Below are 24,879 nucleotides of genomic sequence, written 5' to 3' on the forward strand. Positions count from 1 at the left end.
CCCCTGTCTTGTTTTGGCCGGCTGGGTCCCATTCTCTCCCAAAGGGCTCACCTTTCTGACAGCAGCGTCCGGTGGTCCGCGTGGAAGGAGGTGGGGTGGTCTTGGATGCCAGGGCGGCGGCTCTGGTGGTGGAAGCCCGGTGCTCGTGGGCGGAGGCCGTGGCTTAGGTGCTGCCCGGTGACCATGGTCGTGTGGGCGGCGTGGTGGCCAGGGGATGACGATCGGTGGTGGTGGTGCGGCTTCCGTACCTATGCCAGGGGCAGTGAGCGTGGACCGGGGTGAAAACCTGCTCTGTCTTTGGGTAGTCCAGCGGCGGCGAGTTTGTCCCCTTCTTGAAGGCGCCATCACGGTCCTCATTGCCCGTCATTTTGCTCCACGGGAAACCCCGACCCTCGGTTCGGGCGGTGGCGGCACTCTGATGTCGTAACCTTCCTGAAGGCGCCGTCTTGAAGCTCACGGTCCATTGTCTGCAGCTTCATCTCTTCGCGGTGGCATGTTCACGGTTGAGGATCCCAGTAGCTCTTGTGGTGGCTGGGTGTGGTGTTGCTGCGCCTAGAGCCTATGTATACAGCTTTGGGTGTGTGCGTGAGTTGAGGTGGCATGTGTTTATATCAGATTGTGGTTGGTTGTTGCTTTATATATAAAGCCAGGCGAAAGTCTTTTTCGATAAATTTTGTCACCTTGGAGACTTGTGATTGTGCTTGGAACTCAGTGAGTCGTTGATTCTAAATTGCAGGTACTGGTGAAGTACAAAGGAGCTGGCTCTTGTTGCTGGAGGGCAAAAAATGCAACAAATTTCGACATTTCCAATGTCGAGTACATGAATTTTTCAGGCGATGGAGATTACTGCTTGTGGCTGCACATAACACAGTTAAACCAATACACGACTATTATTCTGATACAGAGTTTGTTCCATAGTTACTCCGGCACAATAATCACAATTGTCTGAGTGTAAAACATATATATCTGAAGGCAGTTGCATATGTTATTTATAGTTTAGCTATGTGTCATTGTTATCTTTGGTGAGTATTGTGAACATAGCAACACACATGCGTTGATCTATATTTATATTACTTGAAGTGTTGAACATGCACGAGTCCTAGGTTAAACTGTCGATACACAACAAACGATTTCTATACGAGAATGGGTGAAGCATGCTGAAGAATTAACTTACTTGTATATTTTCATAAAATATAATTCGTGAAACTTTTCTGGACTATAAGATTGAAATATGTAAGTGGCAACCGTGTGGCAGATTGCAAAACTGCCACACCCTCCCGATCTCCTTCTCCTTCCATTCCAATCCATTCCATTCCCGCACGTCCTCCCAATCTCCTTCCTTTCCTCTTGATCTCCTTCCTTTCCCGCCCTCCTGATTTCCTTCCTTTCAATCACCAGTTACGGCCCCACGTGCCTTTCAGATTTTTGGGCAAAAACAATGCTTTAATTGGGATCGAAATATGTAAGTGGCAACCGTGTGGCAGATTGCAAAACTGCCACACCCTCCCGATCTCCTTCTCCTTCCATTCCAATCCATTCCATTCCCGCACGTCCTCCCAATCTCCTTCCTTTCCTCTTGATCTCCTTCCTTTCCCGCCCTCCTGATTTCCTTCCTTTCAATCACCAGTTACGGCCCCACGCGCCTTTCAGATTTTTGGGCAAAAACAATGCTTTAATTGGGATTTGATCTCTGGTCTGCAAGTAATCAACAAAGGGAGCCAACCATCTCACCTATGGCACTCATTGTTGAACAAGCTAAGGAAAATACTGTTTTTGACATGTTTTGCCTTTAATATTTTATCACTGAAAAACTTTTGTTTCACCTATCAAACCTGACACATAAAATTTTCCCGTGGTAAATTCTCCATCACCACCACGATAAATGACGCACCACCAACATGATAACTTTTGTATACCACACGGTACATTATGTGTAAGTAGCATGGTTATAAGCATTGAAGGCGTGATAACTTTGGTGAAAGCATCATGGTAACTTTGATCATTGGGAAGATATTTGTTGAACCCCGGCCCCGGGTAATTTCTATAAATAGCACGATAACATTCACGCCATAGATTTGATAATTTAGATACAAACATCGTGGTAACTTTAACCATTAGGGAAGAAAAATATGAAAATATACCAGATAATTTATGTGTAAATAGATGATAATATACGCAGCGCACATCTGATAACTGAGGTAGAAACACCATGGTAACTTTGACCATAGGGATTTTTTTTTGAAAAGATACTCCGGTATCTTCTGTGTAAATAGCACGGTACCTCCCTCCCCTGGTATTTTTATGTGTAAATAGCATGAAAACATATGCACCGCGATAACTAAACACCATGATAAGTTTTTGACCCGTGGGGGGGAATTTTGCTGAAACATACCCTTGATAAATTTTGTGTAAATAGCATGATATTTTAAGCACCGCGGGCTTGATAGGTTACCTAGAATCAACATGATAACCTTTTGTCCCGCGGAAAAGTTGTTCAAAACATCCCCGATAATTTTTGTGTGAATAACATGATAATATAAGCACCGCATAACCGATAAGTTACAATATAAACATGATGGTAATGTTTTACCAAAGGAAAACAAGTTGTTAAAAACATACACTCGCCTCGCGAGGCCTCTTAGATGAACACAACACATGATGTGCCACAGAAAAGCCACATAATGTTTAGTGTCATGAGGAGGCACATGTGCTCATGGGTTGGCCCAGAAAAACGGCCCATCTTGACCCGCTATAGGCGTGATAAGTTACGCAAAAACATCGAAAAAGTTATGAAAAAAGTTACCGAAACACACTCAGGTTTTTAGGTGTAAGTACCATGATAATATACGAACTGTAGACCTGGTAACTCATGTACAATCCCTCATGGTAACTTTGACCAAGGACGAGGTTGATGTACACATACCCTGATAACTTATATGTAAGTACCACGATATTTTACACATCGAAGACCTTATAACACAGTGGTAACTTTGAAAGGGGTGTAGTTGTTGAAACATAGTACCTGGTAAGTTCTATGTAAATAGCACGGTAATTTACGCAACACAGGTCTGATAACTTGCATGCGAATACCATGGTAACTTTGTCCCGAGGGAAAATAGTGGTAATTTTCTGTACTTTTTTGTAGTAACACAATTGTAAAAAAAAGATCAAAACGATTAGTTTCTTTAGTTTGAGCAACAAATACCTAAGGGTGAGGTTTGTTGTGGTGGCGCGCTTTGGTGCCAAGGAGGTGTGGGTTCAAATCCCACATGCGCAATATTTTTTTATCATATGTTAGACATGAAGAAGTGGCAGTTTTCTCAGGGGTGGACGCGCGAGATATGCAAGAGAAGCAGATTTCTCAGGTGAGTCTGCAAGGTCGTTTGGGAGAAGATGGGGTCGAAGGAAGGGGGACCGTGTGATACTTTAAAGTGAAAGAAGTAGAGGTGTGGCAATTTTACTTATATGGCACACATGTGCCAAATATCACGGTCCTTATAAGATATATGTTCTCATTTTGGGATTAGCAGTTGGACTGCCATTCAAGGGTATAAGCTGAAGCTGATGAATTCATTGAGTCTATTATTAATAAACTTGTAAGGTTCTTTTATCGAATTTACATCAGTTGATGTGCGTGTATAATCGCTACACATTATTACTAGCTTGAAAATGGAATAAGAACTTTTTTATTTCATAAATAAATTTGGTGTATCTGATGATACGTGCATTTGCACGTGCACCATTACTAGTTTCTGTAAAACGAGCAAAACCACCATGGAATAGAGTATTACCACACACACTTCCATTTCGACAGTCTAGCTTCGCCAAACATACCGCTACACTCGTTATCAGAATTTTATCTAGAACACAGGGGGTAGCTTCTCTGGACAAACCTGGCAGCCCCTTAAATAGTAACATTGGTTCCAAAAATCGTCCAAAAAACCAGGAACTATATAGATGATCAACTTGGGTCTACTTTTCCTGGATACATAACTAATGAGTCATCACAAAAAATGATTTTACACTTAGAACAACCATGATAATGCTCTAACACAAACCGGAAGGTCATATAAAGTTCTGACCTGTTTACAGAATGATCTACAGGTACTTATATATGTCTCACCCATCTTCCCTCGTAACTGATTTCTCCAAACACTGTAAATGTTCAGCTTATGCTTGGTACAGCTAGACTTCCCATCCGAAGTACTCTGGGAAGTATCTGAAAAAAGGTGACAATTATGATGCAACACACGTATGTCACCTGCTGCAGTATAGAAAAGGAAAAAGTACCAAGGTAACAAACCTCCCCACATCTCGCATTGATTTTCAAAGATATAATGCTATCAGCTCTCGTGCCCCCAATGTTAATCGCGGCGATTGGAGCATTTGCTTCATGTGCAAGCCTGGGATTGGGATTTATAATCAGTTTGATGTCGCGATAACCAATAAGACAACTTGTTCCAGTTTGAAAGATTTAATCCAGAGCAAGAAATATAGGCAAGCAAGATAACTAGCTATCGACAATAATATGGAAATGATTAAACAATATTTTCCAGTGATACCTTGCCAGCCTAAAAGCAGACATCGTCATTACCGCTGAACCAACCACCAGAAGAGCATCACAGTTTCTTGCAGCCTCCTTAGCGCTATCAGCTCTCTCTATTGGAACATTATCACCAAACATCACAACCTTCAAAGAACAGGATAAGACATTTAAAACTGCTTTTAGATTTAATGCCCTTATTATAACTTACATGGACTAGGGAAAGAAAGCCCGTCACTGAAATGACTCGCTGATATAAGAATTTACACCCTACATTTTAGTTATACAAATTGTTAAGGAGATCACATGTTAGTAATGGGCTCATCAGATGCTACAGAAGTCAGTGTCTACTAATACCAAGTGTTCCTAGCTACAAATCTTAATGGCTTGATTTGCCTGTTATCATCTTTTCAATAACTGAAATGACAACAAATCCATAGTTTCACATCCACGTTTTTAAATTAACTAACAGTACTCATAGAAAGATGAAGAAAAAGAAAAATCTCACATCAGGTTTTAGCACTCCACCACACTGACTGCAACCAGGAATGTCAAAATCTTGCTCCCAGAACTTCTCATCAATCTCAATATCACCATCAGGTCGCTGCTGCATACCAAAACTTCTGCTCGAGCCAGGTTGTCCCTCTTCCAAACTGTCAATAGCTAGAGCCCACTGCAACACAACAATACAACGCTCCGCCCTCAGACATTACCGAAATCATAATCCAATTTAGGTCCTTGGGAAGCACACAAAAATATGTCTGGAAAAGCAGGAGCTCTGCTATAACGTTATGGACAGTGAAGTATTTACAAGACTTAATAACTGAGCGACAAAGGCCAAATTGAACAAAAAAATTTGAATATATAGTCAAGACTGGGATATACGCACAGTGCGGTTCAAGAGGCACCACTCCGGTACATACATGATAACATGAATGGATTGATGGTCTCAAACTTGATATTTTTAATATATTAACATCTAAATGATCAGTAAGAACTATGACAAAACCATTCAATTGAAATCTTAAGTTATAAAATATCAAATGATTACAATAGGTCAAAAAACTTCACAAGCAAAGACAATCACTCGTTATTTTTCCTCATTATACCTTAAGCACTTCTGTTAGAGTACGTAATGGGCCTAATGGCCTGGGCTGGCAGTATAGCCCGTTAGTCTTAGGGTTAATTAGAGATAAGGGTCGCTTGCTTAGGGGTCAAGTAAGCCTTGCTTGGGAGTCAAGTAAACCTCTCTATATAAAGAGAGGAGATGTATCAATCTAATGAAGCAAGAATTAAGAAGGAAATCCCTTCCATCTTGCCCGGCACTGGGCAAAAGGCCCCCGGCCGGCCCTCTCATGCCCTCCTAGCAGCGTCATAACAATTTGGTATCAACTAGCTTCGGTTCGATCATGTCTTCACCGCCGCCCAACCCGTCTCTTCCGCTGCCAGGATCCTCCATCGCGCCCGCCCCCGCCGTCCTCACCCCGGAGGAGGTGTCCAGAGCGCTGCGGGACCTAACCCAGGCGGTCCAGGAGATCCACCTGTTCTTGGTCGGGTCCTACGGGCCGCACCCGGCTACGCCGCCCATCGCCGCCACCGCGCCGCCGTGGCAGCCGCTGCACCAGGCGGCCTCTGCCGCGCTCGCCGGGCCGCTGCAGCTGCCATCCACCGCCCCGCCCTGGCTGCAGTGGCAGCCTCCGCCGCGCCTGGCGCTCCGCCGCAACAGCCACTGCCGCTGCCCCAGGGCGTCCCCGCCGCGCTCGCCGGGCCGCTGCAGCTGCCATCCACCGCCACCACCGCCTCGCCCTGGCTACAGTGGCAGCCGCCACTCCTGGCGGCCTTCGCCGCGCCCGGCGCTCCGCTGCAGCAGCCACTGCCGCTGCCCAGGGCTTCCCCGCCGCGCTCGCCGGGCCGCTGCAGCTGCCATCCACCGCCACCACCGCCCCACCCTGGCTACAGTGGCAGCCGCCGCTCCTGGCGGCCTCCGCCGCGCCCGGCGCTCCGCTGCAGCAGCCACCGCCGGTCAGCTCCAGCCCCGCATCGACCGCGCCGGCGGGAGTCCCGATCCACCAGATCAAGTTCCCGTCGTCGCCATTACCGCTTCCCCAGGGCGTCCCCATCCAGCAGATCAAGTTCCCGCCGTCGCCGTCACCGCTTCCAGCTTGGATCACTACCCGCCATGTGTCGGCGGCGGTGAGGCTGCAGGCTGCTGCGCGCTGCCTCCTAGCGCGTCGGCGTGTGCGGGAGATGCGTGGTCTGCAGCTGCCGCTCCTCCCAGCTGCGCTTCGCTGCGCAAAGGACCTCGATCTCGTCCGATGCGTCGGGGATCTTGGGCATGCTGTTTTCCCCGCGGGCAGCGACCTCAAAGTCTGCGACATCGGCGGTTGGGGGGGGTCATTCTCCATCACAAGCCCTCCACTCTTCTCTGTGCGGTGCAGACCAACAGCCGTCCGGCGGGGAGAAGGCAGGGTGTCACCGACAGAAGCGCACCGCGTAGCACCACTGCATTCCGCCGGCCGCCGCGAGGGCGCCTCAGCTGGTCGCTCTTGCGACCAGTTCCAGGTGGCCATACACATGCACTCCTTTTGTCCAGATGATGTCCATGGGATCCAGGTGGCTGTACACGTGCACGTCCGACGTGCGGATGGTGTCCACTTTTTGTTAAGGGGTCCAAAATAAATCGTCCCAGTCCATTTCAGGTTGAGAGTAATAAAACAAGCCGAGATGTAAAAGGCTTGTTTTTAGGTGTTAGGCTTGTGTTGCGTCGAGTCATGGTTATAAGTTGGTTAGGCTGCAGCTCGAGGACAAGCTGCATGTCCAGGTGGGGTGTAGTGTTAGAGTACGTAATAGGCCATTCCTGGGCTGGCGGTATAGCCCGTTAGTCTTAGGGTTAATTAGAGATAAGGGTCGCTTGCTTAGGGGTCAAGTAAGCCTTGCTTGGGAGTCAAGTAAACCTCTCTATATAAAGAAAGGAGATGTATCAATCTAATGAAGCAAGAATTAAGAAGGAAATCCCTTCCATCTTGCCCGGCCGTGGGCAAAAGGCCCCCGGCCGGCCCTCTTGCGCCCTCCTTCTAGCAGCGCCATAACAAGCACTTATATGATGAACCAGTCTTAAGGAAAAATATAACCAGTATCAAATGGACAAACCTTTGGGTTGAGGTCCTTCACTTGTTCTTGGAATGACTCCCGGCTGATGGATGTTCCACAATCTAAGCAAATTACCTCATATACACTTCCATGCAACTCAATTGGCTTACTACCAGCACGATGATGCAATCTACAATACTCATACACAAAGCGATGGTGAAAAATAAGCTGCATAGTCATTCCCAATTAATAATAACACAGAAGCAGGTCATTACCTATCCACATTCTGGGTAACCATCGTGTGAACACGGCCGATTCTTTCTAGTGAAGCAAGAGCATAGTGAGCTGTATTTGGTTGTGCTCGCCTGAACCTTCTCCATCCAGCATAACTCCTAGCCCAGTAGCGCCGTCGGGCTCGAATAGAGCGAACAAACTCCTATTTTTATTCAAATGGAAAATGGGGAAGATGACATAATTATTGGCAAGATGTGGACAAATGGAAAGGGCATTAAGAAGTGATGACCAGCAGAAAGGCAAAATCCAGGGTAAGTTGAGAAAAATTGAAATAACAAAGCATAAAACAGGACCGTGCAGTTAAAACTGTGAGACTAAAGATGGATTACTGTCGTGCCTGATTTGAACTCCCCATTGCAGCTCCAAGAGTTCATTGATCTCTGGAATCTGCTTCAGGATTCGAGCGGTCAAGGCCACACTGTAATCAATCGGACTCCATCCACTAGAGTGAAACACTTACGGTGATTACAGGGTCCAATTTCTTGGTAACCAACCTAGGTTCCAGATGGAAAAGATTCAGACAGCGTATCTGAGGAAATAAAAGGTTTTCTCCTCGCTGGGGCTCCATGGTCATATATTAATGGCGCAGGTTCAAGCAGGTGAGGGGGTTGGCTGCATAACCCAACATGCCAGCTATTCCTCCGCAATGCAGAGCTCGTCGTCACTTGTTCAAGGAACCATTGGTGAACTATTGGCTAGACGAGTAGGCCACATCCTTAGCTTCCGGTTTCCCATCCATGGAGGAATGGTGCGAGAAGGTTCTCCTGTGCCAGTTCATGCATGACAAGATATGCCGAGTGGAACGCCTGCAAGGAGACGAACCACCACATCATCTTGAATGCAGAAAGGCTAACTAAACTGCTGCGGGGTTGCATCAATCCCCTCTGAAGACATCATACTTTTAAGTATGACTAGTGTGACCTCTTGGGAGTAGTTCACGTGCAGAACCTGGGGCTTTTCTGACTTCCTCCTCACGAGAACAAGTCCGTCTGTAATTTGTAATTACTACTCTATTTTGTCCTTAACTGGATGCACCGCTCCTGTTGGTTTCTCGGGAAAAGTAAAAGATGAGAGCTAGATAGATCTAGTAGTATTAGAATTTCAGACCTACGTGTTTTCAGTCAAGATCCAGATAACTTGAGAAAAAGAAAAGGAAGTACATGAGACCATTTTGTAAACTCCTTGATGGTAAAGGAAGAAGCAACCAATGCCACTGGCATTCTTGATCTCACATGGATAATATATGTCTAAGCTGTCAACAAATGCAGAAGACACAACCTTGTTAACTTTAGGACTCGAAAGTCATGATCAAAACTCAAAAGACTATGCTAGACAATTCAAATAATTTGTCTTGGGATATGTCCCTCTCAAAATAACTTCCTGTGATAAACAAAAATATGCATTCACCTAAGCATATTAAACCTATAAGGCACGAACAAGAGTTGTCATTGACAGTCGAATAGTAGGGAGTAGGGGTACACACACACCTGATGAGTGAGTGGTTTGAAACCAGAACTGTATGCTCCATTAGGACTGCCATAAAATCAAAATTCTGGTTAAGATTCAAGGAGGCTGCTATGACTGCTAATACATTCCATGAGATATTTACATATATGTCATGTCCGTACCTCCGATAATCAGGAATTCCTGACTCGGTGCTCATTCCAGCTCCAGTTAATACCATGAGCTTGTTACTGAGACAAGTAACAGATAATTAAGATTTCTCTTCAAATGTAGCTCAAGAACTTGATAAGGAAGTTCAATACAGATTTTCACCTCTTATCTATAAACCGGTACAGTAGGTCCACATCCTTAGAGCTTGGAGGATCTGAATCAGGAACTATCCGTTTGTCTCTCAAAAATTGGATGTAAGTTTCACAATAATCTTTAGGTGCAACAGCTGATGGTGAGTGATTATTTCTTGCTTGAATAGAGCGAAAAGACCATCTCAACGGAAGAGGAATTTTCCTCCTATGAACAAGTCCATTACATATTGATGCTTGGATATTGTAAAAACGAGGACAAAATCCTGAAATATAATTGATTGCAATTAGTTAGTTCGAAAAAATAGATTTGCCTAATCGCCCCAGAAAAAGCAATTCTGTTGGCGAACTTGCCTTTTGGTATTCCTCTCAGAGCACTTCCAAAACCTGCAATGATCTGAATTCCATTACACATGCAAATTGTATAATTAGATTCAGTACTGAACACTAGAAAGAGTGTACATTTGAATACATCCAACTTATCGCATAGGTATGTGACCAAGAAGATAACATGAAAATGGTTCCAACAGATTAAAATTTTGGCACCACCATGAGAAAAAAAAATAATGTTCAAAGTCTCGTGGTGCAATACTACATCATAATAATAATACTAGATCTCACAGCATTGTGTCCGAAAAATGTTTTGCTTTCATACAATTGCAAGACACAGAATTTTCTTTGGTTTGCAAGTCTTTAGCAGCACCTTGACGATTTCAGACCATACCCTTTATCTTGTGTGTGTAAGGGAACCTTTTTTTTTCGCGGGAGTGGAGTGTGTAAGGGAACCTGAGGTATGAATCGTCACCTCCCCGAAACCAGCATAAGCTGTCAAACTCTGCAACTTCTTTCGCATTTGCATTAGAATAGCACGTGTTACTAAATTTTCGACCCCCAAAAGGTTGTTAATGCTACTTCCGTTTGTCCCCTGCTTGGGTCCTTTGATGCTTTTATCTCATACCAGCTTGGTCGATCCGGGATGGTTCACCTAATTTAACCTGGAAATATGTCCAACAACACAGAAGGATACTGTCGCCCATACAAATTTCCAAGTCGTAAGCTGAAACCTAACTCGTCAAACTCTACACTGCACATATCAGTGTTCACAAAGCTACAATCGCGGCCAGCACCGAGTCTCAGCATGCACGAATAGGCAAGCCGACATCCACACGCGCTGGACCAAACACGAATGGAGGGAACGGTGATTCTATGCTGGGGTGGGAACAGAGAGTAAAATGGAAGGACAAAAATGGAGCAGGGGAGTGATTACCGAAGCCGAAACGCGGGAGCCGTGCGCCGCTAACACCGCCGCCATCAGATGCTGCTGGCGGAGGCGGGAGGAGGGAGGCGGGGGGCGGGGGGCGGTGACGTGGAGGCAAGATCGCCGCGGGCGCGGGCGCAGGCGTGGGGTGGGCGGAGGCTGCCGAGCGCTTGGCTAGTCCTTTTGTTTGGTGGGAAAAATAAACACGGGAAGAAAAACCGGTACACCGTCACGTCGGTCGATAATCTATATCTATATCTATATCTACTAGCAAAAGGGCCCGTGCGTTGCAACGGGTTAAACAAATCCTCGCTCGTCCTAGTCTATGATTCCACTTCTCTTGCTTGCCACCATTGTCGATGATGGTCATGTTATCCACCTATTCACGACGAATGTGATCAACCCCGAGGTGATGAGTTTGGTCATATTACACGACTGTATAGCTTCACATCAATGCCCAGAGGGGCCAAACACGGAACATAGTTTTCTGAGGGGGCAAAAGAATTTTCTGATTGTTTATTAACCCCCTCCTTAAAAAAATCTTCACATATTGCTAGTGCATTACACTGTAGCACACAGCTTTTACGATCGCCTCCCAAGTCCCCAAGCTGTAATTCCTCGGACCTGTAATGATAGTAGGTGCCATTTTTGTATCAATCTTTTATTTTCAAGAAAAACATAATAAAAACTTTTAAAAGAGTAGACCTTAAAATAAAATTAGAGAGAAAATGGTCGGAGCTAAAAATCACTACAGAACCAACGGGAATATACTAAACTGCATTCGACATACTACCACAGAATATTTCATCATTATGCATAAACTTCGGGATAATAAATTTGTCAAAATGGAAAGGGGACCAGGAAACAAAGTGTAAAAATCATCCCAGCTTTTGGTAACAAAATGAGTGGCACATATTATTACTGAAATTTCTGTGCAGATCAAAAAGAGCTATCCGCTTTAGTACCAACTTCCACTTTGCACCATTTTTCAGTGTGTAATGTAATGTAATCATGTGTTCTGAGGAATAATTTCAAAATTAGAAATAGTTAGCACGGATCCGAAATCGTCATAATAGGTACATCTGATCGTGATTTGTGTTCCAGCTAAACAAAACCAGCCCTTAGCTAGAAAATCTAGAAACACGAACCAGCGTTTGACAGTCAGACTCAAACAAAACATTCATTATACCCCATTCTGCTACTGCCTGTGTTGCCGATGTGCATTCATTTCGTTAACTGAAGAGCAATGAGTATGACAGGGCGCCGGAAGGAATCATCAAAAAAGACTTACAATCCAGATGTTGTCCACACCACAGAGTACAACAGCAGCCAACTTGGATCTGAAGGGGTTCCACACCCAGTACTCAACCTTGGATCCGTCCTCGTTCTGTACAATAACAAAACAACAATAAACATCAGTCTACTGCATCTGTAGAACAGTAATGAACATCATTTCAGAACAGCACCAATAAGTGTATCTCTCAGCCAGTAATTGCATCGTTTACATATAGGCATAAAAAAGTGCATCTTTCAAACAACAATGAACATCATTCACAAGCTCTAGAAGCAGAACAGAGCATAAAAATCCATCAGCAGAATCTGAAGCCAGTGAATATATCTAAAAACTACTGACATAAGCGTATCATTTGCTCTTGTAGGAACTAAAAATAGTCGAATCTAAGCTGATAACCCTGCTGAATCAAAGCTGGTTTACCATGTGCTAATCGAATTTCAATTCTGTAGCAGTGGAATTCTGGACAGTGTTTCAGGAATCTGTACAATAATGTCAAAGGGAAGGTAATTTAAGATGGCATCCAATTAGTTCAGTAGTGCTTAAAAAATCTAATTAGTTTAGGAAGACAACAAAACTTTAATAATAAGTACATGTATAGTTCAACATTAAAAGATGAGCAAGTGGAAAGAAACTGACACTAAGAATGGAATATTAACAGGAACAAAACTCCGACTGAACTTGTTCAATTTTTTTACAGTTCCATGAATGCAGAACCAGGGCACATTGTTCAAACAGTTTTGGTTAAAACATTTTTTCAGACAGTCAATAATTTCAGCTTGTAAATCCCCAAAATTTCTCGAAAAAAAACCATAATAAGTAAACATGAACATGCTCTTATTTGTTGTTCCAACATCAAGAAATAAAGATTGGGCGCGTATTGGCTGCATCTCTGTCGGGCATCGTGGCCTCGTATTGGATATCTTTGCTTCTATATTTTCAATCTGCTGGGTGTCCAAGCGCATACAGGATGTCATTACTCTGCGTATTTGAGCATCTAAAAAAATAAGTCAATGGTGCATCATGTTAAAGGAGAAGAACAATTATACTATCGAAGAACATCAGCACATAATTCAACCTGATCTCAACTCCAGATGTCCTGGACACCAAATCCATTTTAAGTACACATAATTAAAAGCTGCTAATAGTTCTGTAGTTCTGCTAAAAAGCAAGTTGGAAACTATCATTAGCAAAATATTTGAGCACCTACTCAATGTTTATATTCAAAACTGAAGTATCCAGCTTGTTAGACAAAAAATATGCAAGCAACATGATGAACAACTCACCATAACTTAATTTTTGTAGATACATTGGACTGTACAACATGTTCACTTCTGAAAACAAATTACACCAGCCTGAATGCCTGGTACACCAAAGAAAAGCCTGAAAAAAAATGAAGTACAACTCCTCATAAGCATAACATCAAACATGGTGTGGGCGTAATATCAAGAACAGAGGCACACATTAATTTGGGAAGAATGCAGTTGTCAATCCATGAGAGGGTGAGAGACAAAGAGAAAGAGATAGATCCTGAAGGAGAGGAGCAGCAACATCAGCCCGTGACCACCAGGACAGGGAGAGAGATGAGAGGTAGAGCGGAGCTCCTTGTCTACTGTAACTGCAAGTGCTACTTATTACACGGCAGCAGTAGAATCTTGCATCCTCTGTATAAACAAAAAGCAAATCTTATACCTTGAGGAGTTGGGGTGGTGGAGGCTTGAGCGTGGTGTGCTGCCGGACTGAAGGAGCCGCCGAGGTGGGGAGCGGACCAGCCAGATTGGATGAAATGACTGCCGGAGGCAGAGCAAGGTGGCGTTGAGCTCAACCAGCGAGGGGATGGGCGCATCGAGCAGCAGATGGGGGCGTCGAGCAGGGCGTTGACCTTAACGCCGTCGTCCTAGTACGGTACTCCACAACGGAAGGGCGCCACCGTGTCAGCCCGCATCGCTCGTCGTCGACCAGGGAAGGGCATCCAGCAGAGGTGGCCGTCCTGCTTCCCCAACGACCGGGAGAGGAAGGAGGCTAGGGGAGGTGCGCCATCCAGCGATTCGGCGTGCCTTGCTCTGCCTCTCTCTCCGTCCAGCGTCAGCCACGCCGCCGCCGCCGGTTGCCCCGTCCTCGACCAGATCTGGACCCCACTCCCCTCACCCGAATCGACGCGCCCAGCCTCCTGCGCCGTACAAATGCGCCACCACACGCCGGAGGACACTGCGCCCGGCCTACCTTGCCCTCGACGCCGGTGTTGACCGCTCCTCTGCCTCGCTCGCCTACACCGCTGCCGCAACCGCAGACGACCTGCTGCTACTCGTTGCGGAAGAACAGAGGCCGCAGCAGAACTCGGCGCATGGGCGACGGGGCGACGCCGGAAGCAGAAGAACGCCGCGACGACGAGGGCGGCGCTGGCGTGATGCAGACGAAGCAGACGCGAAGGCCGACAGCAGGGGCACGCCTCCGGGCGATGGAGGCCGAGAACAGGCGCCGGCGGCCGGGGGCAGGGGACTTGACGCGGCCGGCGTACCATCCTCCATGAACGCCCACGGCGTCCGCCTTCTCCTCCGCCTCGGCTGTAGCCGTGCAGCAAGCCCACGGCGTCCGCCTTCTCCTCTGCCTCGTCTGTAGCCGCACCCATGGCGTCCGCCTTCTCCTCCGCCGCGGCTAGCCGTCCGACGAAGGCGCCGCCCTCACCTGCTCGTGCTCCGCCATCGCTGCCGTCGCTGGAAAGGGAGGAGTTTTGGATAAGATGAATCAGGGACCGCGGACTGAATATCAAACAAACGTAGGGTCTTTTTTGTAAAACCGAAGCGTTTTTCCAGATTCACTAAAGAAAGGACTGCGGGTTCTATTTTCGAAAAGCAAAGGGACTTTTTTATAAAAATGGCGACGACGTACGACCAGAAGCACTACGTGGTTTATTAGTAGGTAAAGATATCTATCTATATCTATACCTACTATTAAAGCAAGGTGATATTCTTAGTTTCGTCCCGCAATTGATTTTTTTTCTACCATTAGTTTTGGTCACGTGCGAGATGGCGAGGTGGTACTAAAGTCACGTACGAGGTGACGAGGTGGTACTAAAGGGCTGATCTCAATTTTAAGTCCGTTGCTTTAAGTCCGTTGATGGGTGCTGGGCCTCCTGCACAAAGAGCAGGTCAACAAGCCACGGACAAAGCGCCTTCCCGGGCCAGGAGTTCGTTTGGGCCGCTGCACGATGCTGGGTATTTCGGCTCAGTACTCCCTTCCTATACGATTGAAAAAAAAGGCAGGTTTCTCAAAAAAAAGAGGCACGTCTTAACCTTGTCCGACTCTGCATCAAAATAACACCAAAAAGGTATACACGGGAACTGAAAAGTGAACACGCTTATAAAAGAGAGGTACAACAGTCCGAAACCTACTTGAGATAAGGTACAGTTGGTGCTACAAATACACCCATATGTCCACGCTGATTCTCACACAATCCCGTTCTTTGGTTCAATTAACCAGAATCAGTTTCACACGTGCCTTGTGAGCTTCAATTCAAGTAAGCTGTTTGACAAGTCAAGTTTACATCAGGTACTTTTCTTATCTGTTTCCATGCATGACAAATTTGCATCCCGTTTTCATTAAATAGAGCCAAAGGCACATACTTGGCAGCAGTATGTTAATTTGACAGAACATATCACATAGGTCAATGACTCTTACGATGAAGATAGCAGAAACTTTACTTTTAGGCAGTCTGTTTCTTCTATGAGAAAGGAAAAGTAAACTAACACAAATATAGTTTGAACTTCTAGCAGCTAGATTTGCCTATAGCCATACCAAATTCTCCCCTTTTTCAGTCTGGGTTGTTTGCTCTGTCTGTGCGCGCTTCTCAACTCACCTGTATGCCCCTACACCCTGATCAAAACATGTGCAACAGATCATTGGTCAATGATACTGAGAGTAACAATTCAGACTTGTAGGACATTCTATTTCTGCTATGAAAAAGGGAGTGCAAACAATATCAATAGTCTGAACAGCCTCAAAGATTTCCCCAGAAGAAATATATAATTCCTTTGTTTGCATTGCACTTGCTAATGTCAGTGTTGTTTGAAGAATAAATAAATAATAATTACTTATAATTGAAAAATCTCATGCAGGCAGGCATTTCTGACAATCTCCAGTAATGGATGCTAAGGAACAAAGAAGAAAAGAGACAGAGAGCGTTATGCACAGATGACCGATGAAAAGAGGCAGGAGCAACTCAAAAAACGCCGTGAAGCCTATCAAAAATAGAAAGAAAAAATAGCAGAGCACAATGCACAGATGACCGATGAAAAAAAACAGGAAAAACTCAAAAAGCGTCGTGAAGCCTATCAACAAAAGAAAGAAAAAATATGCGCCCAACAAAGGCAGATATATGCAAATATGGAGCCAACACAAAAGAAAGCTAGAATAGAAAATATAAATGAGTTGAAGCGCAACACAGCAAGCAAAGACTCAATTGCAATGGAGAACCCTGCATATATTGCAACCGAACAGGAAGTTAGTACTTCTAACTTTCCTGTAAAACACAAAAAACATGTGACGCCAGGAGAAAGACAAGCATTGCTACACCGTCGTAACGAAGAATTCATGACAAGACGGCCGAAAACTGCTTCTGAAGACGCTTCCATGACGGAAACCGGCAACGATGACACAGAACCTCTACAGCAACCAGAAGTCATGATTTACGGTAATACTCTAAATTTTATACAATAGACTGTCATTCAAAATAGATATACACATGTCTGGACAACTAATCATCTTTTCTGGACAGACATCCCCTCATCAATGTTTCCAAGCATCAAAGAAGTGGATGCCCCAACACAAACATCTAATGTAGCTTCGTGGGACGACATTCCCTCTTCAATGTTGCCAACAATCAAAGAAGTAAATGCACGAATACAATCATTATATAATGATGATCACGGTAAGATTACCAATATCATATATACTATTATCCAATACAAAGATTATATGTATGTGTGTGTATGACAATAAAAAATTACTACACAGGTAATGATGAAGTAATATGTGAGAGAAATGCAATCATCAAAGTGGTAGATGCACCAACACAATCAATTTACAATGAGGATCACGGTTATGATAAAGTCATATTTGAAGAAGACACAAACGAGTACGAATACATGTTTTCGGGTCAAGGTATGCTCAGTACAATTTAAATATATTTGCATCTTATATTGACCCTATACTAATTTTTTGATGCTACAAAACAAACTAGAATGGGAAAGAGAAGTGGAAATCGAAATCACAGAAGATGATGAATTTCACAACTCCGACCTGTATGATTTCGTCCATAGCAACATACCGAAGAACACACATGTGCTCAAAACGGTACCAAATTGCAGCTTCTGCCATGCAACAAAATTCAAGAATGAAACTAAGGGGCTATGCTGCAGAAAAGGAAAGATAAGACTAGCCAATCCAGATACACCACCTGAGCTCAAGAGACTTTGGACAAGCAACGACTCTGATGCAAGACATTTTCGGAACAATATAAGATTTTTCAATGGACACTTCTCGTTTACTACTTTATACTGCAACCTTGATAAAGAAACAACCGACATACGAACATCTGGTATATACACGTTTCGAGCACATGGTCAAATCTACCATAATATACACTCATTCGGTAACAGTCACTCAGATCCAAAGCATCTGGAGCTATACTTCTACGATGATGATCCAAGCTTGGAGCATCGGTACCGCCGTTGCCGCGAGGAAATGTACGAGCAAGACAAGCAGGTGATTCGAATAATAACCGACATTCTACGCGATAACCCATACTCTCAACAGTTTAGGAGTTTGGGACAAGCCCAGAACCTTGAGGACTACAGACTCATATTGAACCTTGACCAAAGATTGGACCAGAGAACTTACAATGCACCAATCAATTTAGAGGTAGCTGCAGTGTGGATTGAAGGAAATGAAAGAAGAGATACTTATGACAAGAGTGTAATACTACATGGGAACAACAACGAAATAGAGCACATTCGATCATATTATGGGTGTTATGATCCATTGTCGTACCCTTTGTTCTTTCCAAGAGCTGAGCTGGGTTGGCATAGGAAAATCCCAAAGAAGGATACACAAGAGGAAGGTATTGATGCTGATGATATCAATGATGATGATGAACCAGGTAAATTTTCAGACATTGTTCTATCCAAAATTAAATTTACATATACCAAACATTCCTACATATATATGCAACTAACTTTTCATTATTTGCACAGATTCAGTCAATGGCCTGTGGGTAACGATGAAAGAATACTATTGCTATAAATTGCATACACGACCAAACATATTCAACCCAATATTGCATGGCGGACGACTTTTCCAGCAGTTTGCTGTAGATACATACATCAAGATTGAAAGCTCTAGACTAGATTACATCTGGCATCATCAAAAGGAAATAAGGGCAGATCTATATCAAGGCCTTCTAGACAGCATTCAAGCTGGAGAAGAAAAGGGAAACGCAGTCGGAAAACAGAGGGTACTTGCATCATCATTTATTGGAGGACCACGCGATAAACTTCGCCGGTATCTAGATGCTATGGCTTCAGTTAGAAAATATGGAAAGCCAGACATATTCCTCACAATGACCTGCAACCCCAATTGGGATGAGATCACACGTGAACTACAATCCGGGCAAACACCACAAGATCGCCCAGATATTGTAGTTCGTGTTTTCAGGGCGAAGCTAGAAGAAATGAAGAAGCAACTATTTCAGAAGGCCATTCTCGGAAAGGTTAAGGCATATACATATGTTGTAGAATTCCAAAAGAGGGGATTGCCACATGCTCACTTTTTGCTGATCATGACCGGAAAATATAAGTACACATGTCCAGAACAGTATGACAGAATCATCTCCGCTGAGCTCCCTAACAAGCACAAGTACCCAGAACTCTACAAAATGGTAATCAAACATATGATGCATGGTCCTTGTGGTGCATTGAATAAATTATGTCCATGCACAAAGAATCGTTCGTCATGCAAGAACAATTATCCAAGGCCATTTACCGAAACTACGATTCAAGGCAAGGACTCCGACCCAATATATAGGAGACGCAATGACGGTCGGACTGAAACGGTCCGAAATTGCAAACTGGATAACAGGTGGGTGGTTCCTTACAACCCTTATCTATTAAGGATGTTCAACTGCCACATAAATGTTGAGATATGCTCAAGCATTAAAGCCGTTAAGTACCTATTCAAGTACATCTACAAGGGTCATGATCGAGCATCTGTATCTGTAACTGACAAAGCAAATGAAGCCGAAATCGACGAGATTCAACAATACCGAGACGCACGCTGGGTGACGCCACCAGAAGCACTGTGGAGAATATATGGCTTTGAACTAAGCAAAATGCACCCGCCAGTCTTGCAACTACAGCTGCATCTCCCAAATATGCACATGGTTTCATATCATGGCAAAGAAAAAAATAAAGAATGTTATCGACCGTGAAGGCATAGATATATCAATGTTGACAGCGTACTTTCATGCAAACAGCTTACATGAGAAAGCACGAGGCATACTATACAGAGACTTCCCGGAATATTATACTTGGCAAACACGCGGGAAGTTTTGGCAAGAGAGAAAACGGGCCGCTCTGTTCCAGGTTGGCAGAATCGTCTCAGCACACCCGGCTGAAGGAGAACGATACTATCTTCGAGTTCTCCTAAACCATGTGACAGGCGCCACCAGCTACGAAGACCTAAGAACAGTTGAAGCACAACTAATGCCAACCTTCCGTGAAGCTGCAGAAAAACGGGGGCTCATTGAGGCAGACAACACATTGGATGATTGCATGACAGAAGCGGAGTTGTTTCGAATGCCATCATCGCTACGAAGGCTATTCGCGACAATCCTGGTGTTTTGCGAGCCTAGCAACGTCCGTAGCCTCTGGAACAAACACCTTGAGTCAATGTCAGAAGACTACAACAGAAACTGCAAATGCAAGCACACGGTCGAACAGATGGTGCTTAGAAATATCAGAGACATGTTGCACTCAATGGGAAAAGACATAAAATCATTTCCTCTTCCAGAGATCGAGAAACAACATGAGACGGCAGACGACGTACCTAGGGAGATCATCGAGGAGATCTCAATCGAGGTGGACCCGGAGGACGCAACTTTACATAGAAACCTAAACAACGAGCAGAGAAAGGCCTATGATGAAATCTTACACGCAATTGACCGCCAAAGAGGAGGCTTATTCTTTGTCGATGGACCGGGAGGCACAGGAAAAACTTTTCTTTACAGGGCACTCTTGGCCACAATACGCGGACAAGGTAAGATTGCTGTGGCGACGGCCACTTCCGGTGTTGCTGCTTCCATAATGCCCGGAGGGAGGACCGCACACTCGAGGTTCAAGATTCCACTAAAAATAGATGATGGAGCTATTTGTGGATTCACAAAACAAAGTGGGACAGCCAAGCTACTCCAAGCAGCATCACTAATAATCTGGGATGAAGCATCTATGACTAAGAGGCAGATAGTGGAGGCGCTAGACAAAAGCATGCGGGACATAATGGACAGACCAGATCTTCCATTCGGTGGAAAAACAGTCGTATTTGGAGGAGACTTTAGGCAAGTGCTCCCCGTTGTTCGAAAGGGAACAAGAGCCCAGATAGTAGATGCATCACTATGCAGGTCCGAGCTCTGGAATTCCATGCGTCAATTGAAGCTTGTGCACAACATGAGGGCTCAAAATGACAAGTGGTTCGCAGAATACCTACTACGCATTGGAAACGGAACCGAGGAGACAAATGATGATAGTGAAATACTTCTACCTGCAAGTATATGCGTGCCAAATAAGACGGATGATAATGGCCTGGATAGACTCATCGACAGTGTCTACGAAACGGACAATGCTTCCCTAAAAGATCCAAAATACATCACGTCAAGAGCAATTTTATCCACAAGGAACGACTCTGTAGACAGAATAAACCTAAAAATGATTGATCGCTTCAAAGGAGAGGAGATGGTGTACCACAACTTCGACTCTGTAGAAGACGACCCACATAACTACTATCCACCAGAATTCCTAAACACCCTCACCCCAAATGGACTGCCTCCACATATGCTAAAGCTGAAAATAAATTGTCCAATCATACTACTGAGGAATATTGACCCCGCTAATGGACTCTGCAATGGCACAAGATTGGTCGTGCGTGGATTCCAGAAAAATGCAATTGATGCAGAGATTGTAGTAGGGCAGCACTCTGGAATGCGAGTTTTCTTGCCACGGATACCATTATGCCCATCTGACGACGATATGTTCCCGTTCAATTTCAAGAGGAAACAATTTCCAGTGAGACTAAGTTTTGCAATGACAATAAACAAATCGCAAGGTCAGACAATACCAAATGTCGGTGTCTACCTGCCTGAACCGGTTTTCTCACATGGTCAACTATATGTCGCTCTTTCTAGAGCGACCTCGACATCAAACATAAAAGTATTAACAGCAACACATGATGAGAACAAGGGGACGGATAAGAAGATCAGTGCAGGAGACACAGACACAAAGGAGAACAAAACGAAGGAGAAGAAGACGGGAAATAATAAGAAGATCGATACAAAAGGCACAAATACAAAGAAGGACAAAAAGAGGAATAATCAAACAATTAGTACAAACAGGGCATACACAAAAAATATTGTCTACACAGAAGTCCTCACCAAATAGGTAATGCAACCTTTGAAATCTTTTTTTCAAAATTTGTAAGTTCATTTACTAACAACTTACGCATTTAAGTTTCACATTACATTGCTAATTTTCTAACCTTACATTCATTATTTCAATTCTACAGAACCATTGATTCTACATAAGAATCCAAAAGTCAACTTCGGAGTTAGAATTTGAAACTACTTCAGCATCTTCAAGGAGCATATCTTCATGTCTGGAACCACTCACTCATTCATAGTTATTTCTTTATGATGTGTCCAATTACTACATGGATTAAATTTTGATCACATTGATGATCTCCATTATGATTGTGCAAATTATGTGTGCAAATTTAGCACCTCTGAGCATGTATACTTGCATTTGCAACTTGCAGTCCTTTTTTCATACTATATTGTGGCTCTGGATTGCTGTATCAACCAGACTGATTTGAACCTACTATGTGAAGACGAGGCTGATGCTTTTGGTTTGCTACTAACATTGGTTTAAAATTTGTTCAAATACTACACAGTGTTATTCAGACCTAGAGCATACAAAGAAGTTAGTGTGCTTGAAACAGGCAGACGGGCCTGCAGAAACTGGTGGCAGAGAAATGTGTACCTCCTTGAGATGTAGCCTCTTAGAAATTAGTATTGTATAGTAAGCACAAACTGGAACTGCACCAAGCGATTGATTTTGGCTCATTGAAGAAGATGATCAGCAGACATTTGGAGCAGAGACCTGCAGATTTGGAGCAGAGACGGTTGAACTATCATCGATTGAGGTGAGGTTCCCACTAAATCTACCAACTGAGACCAAATCGGTTATAAAACACTAAATTAGATCCATGATGTAATTAATTAATCTTCATTGCAATCAGAATGGGGAAGAGAAGAGAGAAGAGGGTAAATTGCAGGAATTACCTTTGCAATATTGGAGGCCACGTCACGGAAGCAAGGGGAGGCGGAGGGTAGACAGGCGCGACGGAGAATGGAGAGGCCAGCGGCAGCTGTCTGGAGGCTCGCCAGGACGGCGGCAAGGTGGCGGCGTTGGTGTGAAGGGGCAGGCGGCGCACACGCGAGGTCGGCGTGGAGGACGCGCACTACAGAGAACTGGGAGGAGAGGAGGTCGGCAGGAGGGAAGCGAGCGGTGTCGTGGTAGTCGCGCCGCTGTGCGACAGCAGGAGGACGGCGAGCTGAGGCAGATGAGAATAAGTCCGCCGCGTGCAGGAGGCTCTCAGGCAGATCGGGGAGGCAGAAGAGTGCCATTGCTAGGGAAAGAGCAATGGAAGAGGCTGGCGTTGAGAGTGTGCCGACTACGTATAGTGGGCTTAGATAAAGATGGGCCGAGGCTGCCTCTTCAGTGTGTTTCTCTTTTTTAGTTTTTTTTCCCTATTTTATCGTTACTCACACAAAAACAATTTTAGTTTCAGCATATAGATTTTTTTCTGACTAGGATTTAACAGAGGTTCAAATATTTCGAAGTTTTACAAACTTTCATGAAAACTGAGTTGGAATTATTACAATATCTCATCATCATAAGTTGTTATTAAATCTTATTATTCTCATCTGTTTCTTGAGAAATATTCACAACTTTTTTTGAGAGTGTGTGTGTTATGTATACCAAGTCCTTATGTTTCGTCCAAGCCCAAACGGTGCAAATTGTCAGTCGTAGTAAAATAAATGGATTTAAAAATATTAAAATTTGAAATAATATTTCTGAAAATGAAAAAGTAGTGTTATTCTAAACTTTTAAAAAATTGAAAGACCATTCCATACACCACTACATTATCATCAGATGAAAGTGTGGACCTGAAATACATCCCGACAAACGATGTTAGGGAGGCTTTTACTGAAAAGTGATACTTAAGGATACATGTTTACTGACACTCGTCAAAATTGAATATAAAAATTGTTGCAGAACGACACAAGGACTGGGTTTTACTAATTTTATCGCCCGTTGCAACGCACGGGCATTTGTACTAGTCTTACTCCTATAAAAAACTCGCTTGGTAACGATAGTGCGTCTCTCATCTGTCATTTCTGATGATTAGATCTGTATCTAACGGTTGTGAAATAAATTTATAGCATTTTTACAACAATAGCCCATTTCTCTACTCCAATTTGCAGAAAACTCTTTATTATCTCATAAGCAATCATATTTCTACCTCATCTCATCAAAACAGCCCGAGAAATATATTTTGAGTGAAAAGTAATATATTTTTAGTGGTACATATGTATATCAAAACAACAGTGTTTTCTTTCAAATTTGTGAACAAGTACTATTCTACTTTAAATCTGTTGCAATGCACGGGCACATTGCTACTAAGAGGGAAAAGAGTGAATTGCACAGAACACAACCTTGAAAGGTACTTATAATAGTTTACATCATATTTTGGGGAAGTTTTCACAAAACCACAATTTTTGGGCTAACTACCAACGCCCAATCTAAATCCTCAAGTTGACAGCTGAACTGACGTACTTGGCCCACCAGGCAGCACAACATAGTAATCAATCAAACCTATATGGTCCCCATTAAGTCGTCTTCCACCCCCACCCAGCTCGTGTGCGCCTCTTCTTCTTTCTTTCTTTGACCGAGGTGGCGGCTGCGTGGCGACTTCGTGCCAGCGGGATAAGGCGACTCGTCGGCGCGGCAACATGGAGTGGAGCTTCAACAGCTCTGGCATCGAGTATGCGCCCACTCTTCTGCACCTCTTGGCTTTGACAAATTGGTTTGTTTGGGGGATTTGGGGTTCGTTGTAACCAAATAGCCACATAGCACATGAAGGACGACACAGATATTGAGGATTTTTATCCACTACTAGATGATGCATCAGTTATCACACTTGATTCTTGCAATCCATTAAAGAAGATAGCAGAAGCATGGAAGAAGAAGAAACAGAGGAAGGATGTTATTCTTAGTTCACTGGAAAAGTTGCGAGATGGAACATGTGAACTTTT

General features: G+C 44.1%; 1 protein-coding gene across 27 annotated transcripts; it reads right to left on the reverse strand.

Annotated features, from left to right (window-relative positions):
• Positions 1–3,930: 3,930 nt before the first annotated feature.
• On the reverse strand, positions 3,931–23,225 carry LOC123102853 (NAD-dependent protein deacylase SRT2). Of its 27 annotated transcripts, none has more exons than XR_006449437.1 (19): positions 22,843–23,225; positions 22,541–22,660; positions 16,035–16,112; positions 13,932–14,953; positions 13,769–13,857; positions 13,526–13,622; positions 13,094–13,236; positions 12,240–12,335; positions 10,045–10,087; positions 9,704–9,956; positions 9,556–9,621; positions 9,415–9,460; positions 7,909–8,069; positions 7,694–7,823; positions 5,052–5,216; positions 4,755–4,813; positions 4,563–4,659; positions 4,304–4,403; positions 3,931–4,219 (listed from the first exon to the last, which is right to left on the reverse strand). XR_006449437.1 is itself a non-coding variant. In XM_044524294.1 (19 exons), the coding sequence occupies exons 7-19, from the start codon at positions 13,353–13,355 to the stop codon at positions 4,166–4,168; spliced, it is 1,407 nt and encodes a 468-aa protein (XP_044380229.1). In that variant the 5' UTR covers positions 13,356–13,397; positions 13,526–13,622; positions 13,703–13,857; positions 13,932–14,953; positions 16,035–16,112; positions 22,541–22,660; positions 22,843–23,223; the 3' UTR covers positions 3,931–4,165. The 27 variants fall into 27 exon arrangements, 26 of the variants coding, with proteins under 26 accessions (XP_044380229.1, XP_044380231.1, XP_044380237.1 ...); XM_044524294.1 differs by lacking the exon at positions 4,755–4,813 and adding an exon at positions 13,318–13,397 and having other exon boundaries at positions 4,563–4,690; positions 13,094–13,220; positions 13,703–13,857; positions 22,843–23,223; XM_044524296.1 differs by lacking the exon at positions 4,755–4,813 and adding an exon at positions 13,318–13,400 and having other exon boundaries at positions 4,563–4,690; positions 13,094–13,220; positions 13,703–13,857; positions 22,843–23,223.
• Between the last annotated feature and the right edge of the window lie 1,654 nt (positions 23,226–24,879).

Source organism: Triticum aestivum, chromosome 5A (assembly GCF_018294505.1).
Source record: "Triticum aestivum cultivar Chinese Spring chromosome 5A, IWGSC CS RefSeq v2.1, whole genome shotgun sequence".
NCBI classification, from domain to species: Eukaryota; Viridiplantae; Streptophyta; class Magnoliopsida; order Poales; family Poaceae; genus Triticum; species Triticum aestivum.

Excerpts from the sequence above, each read along its gene's own strand:
- LOC123102853 (XM_044524287.1), bottom strand. The coding sequence starts at position 14,085 with ATGCGCCCATCCCCTCGCTGGTTGAGCTCAACGCCACCTTGCTCTGCC. Across the intron at positions 10,088-12,239 it reads GTGTGGACAACATCTGGATT|ATCATTGCAGGTTTTGGAAG; the intron begins GTAAGTCTTTTT and ends AATGGAATTCAG. Across the intron at positions 9,461-9,555 it reads GGAATTCCTGATTATCGGAG|TCCTAATGGAGCATACAGTT; the intron begins GTACGGACATGA and ends ATTTTATGGCAG.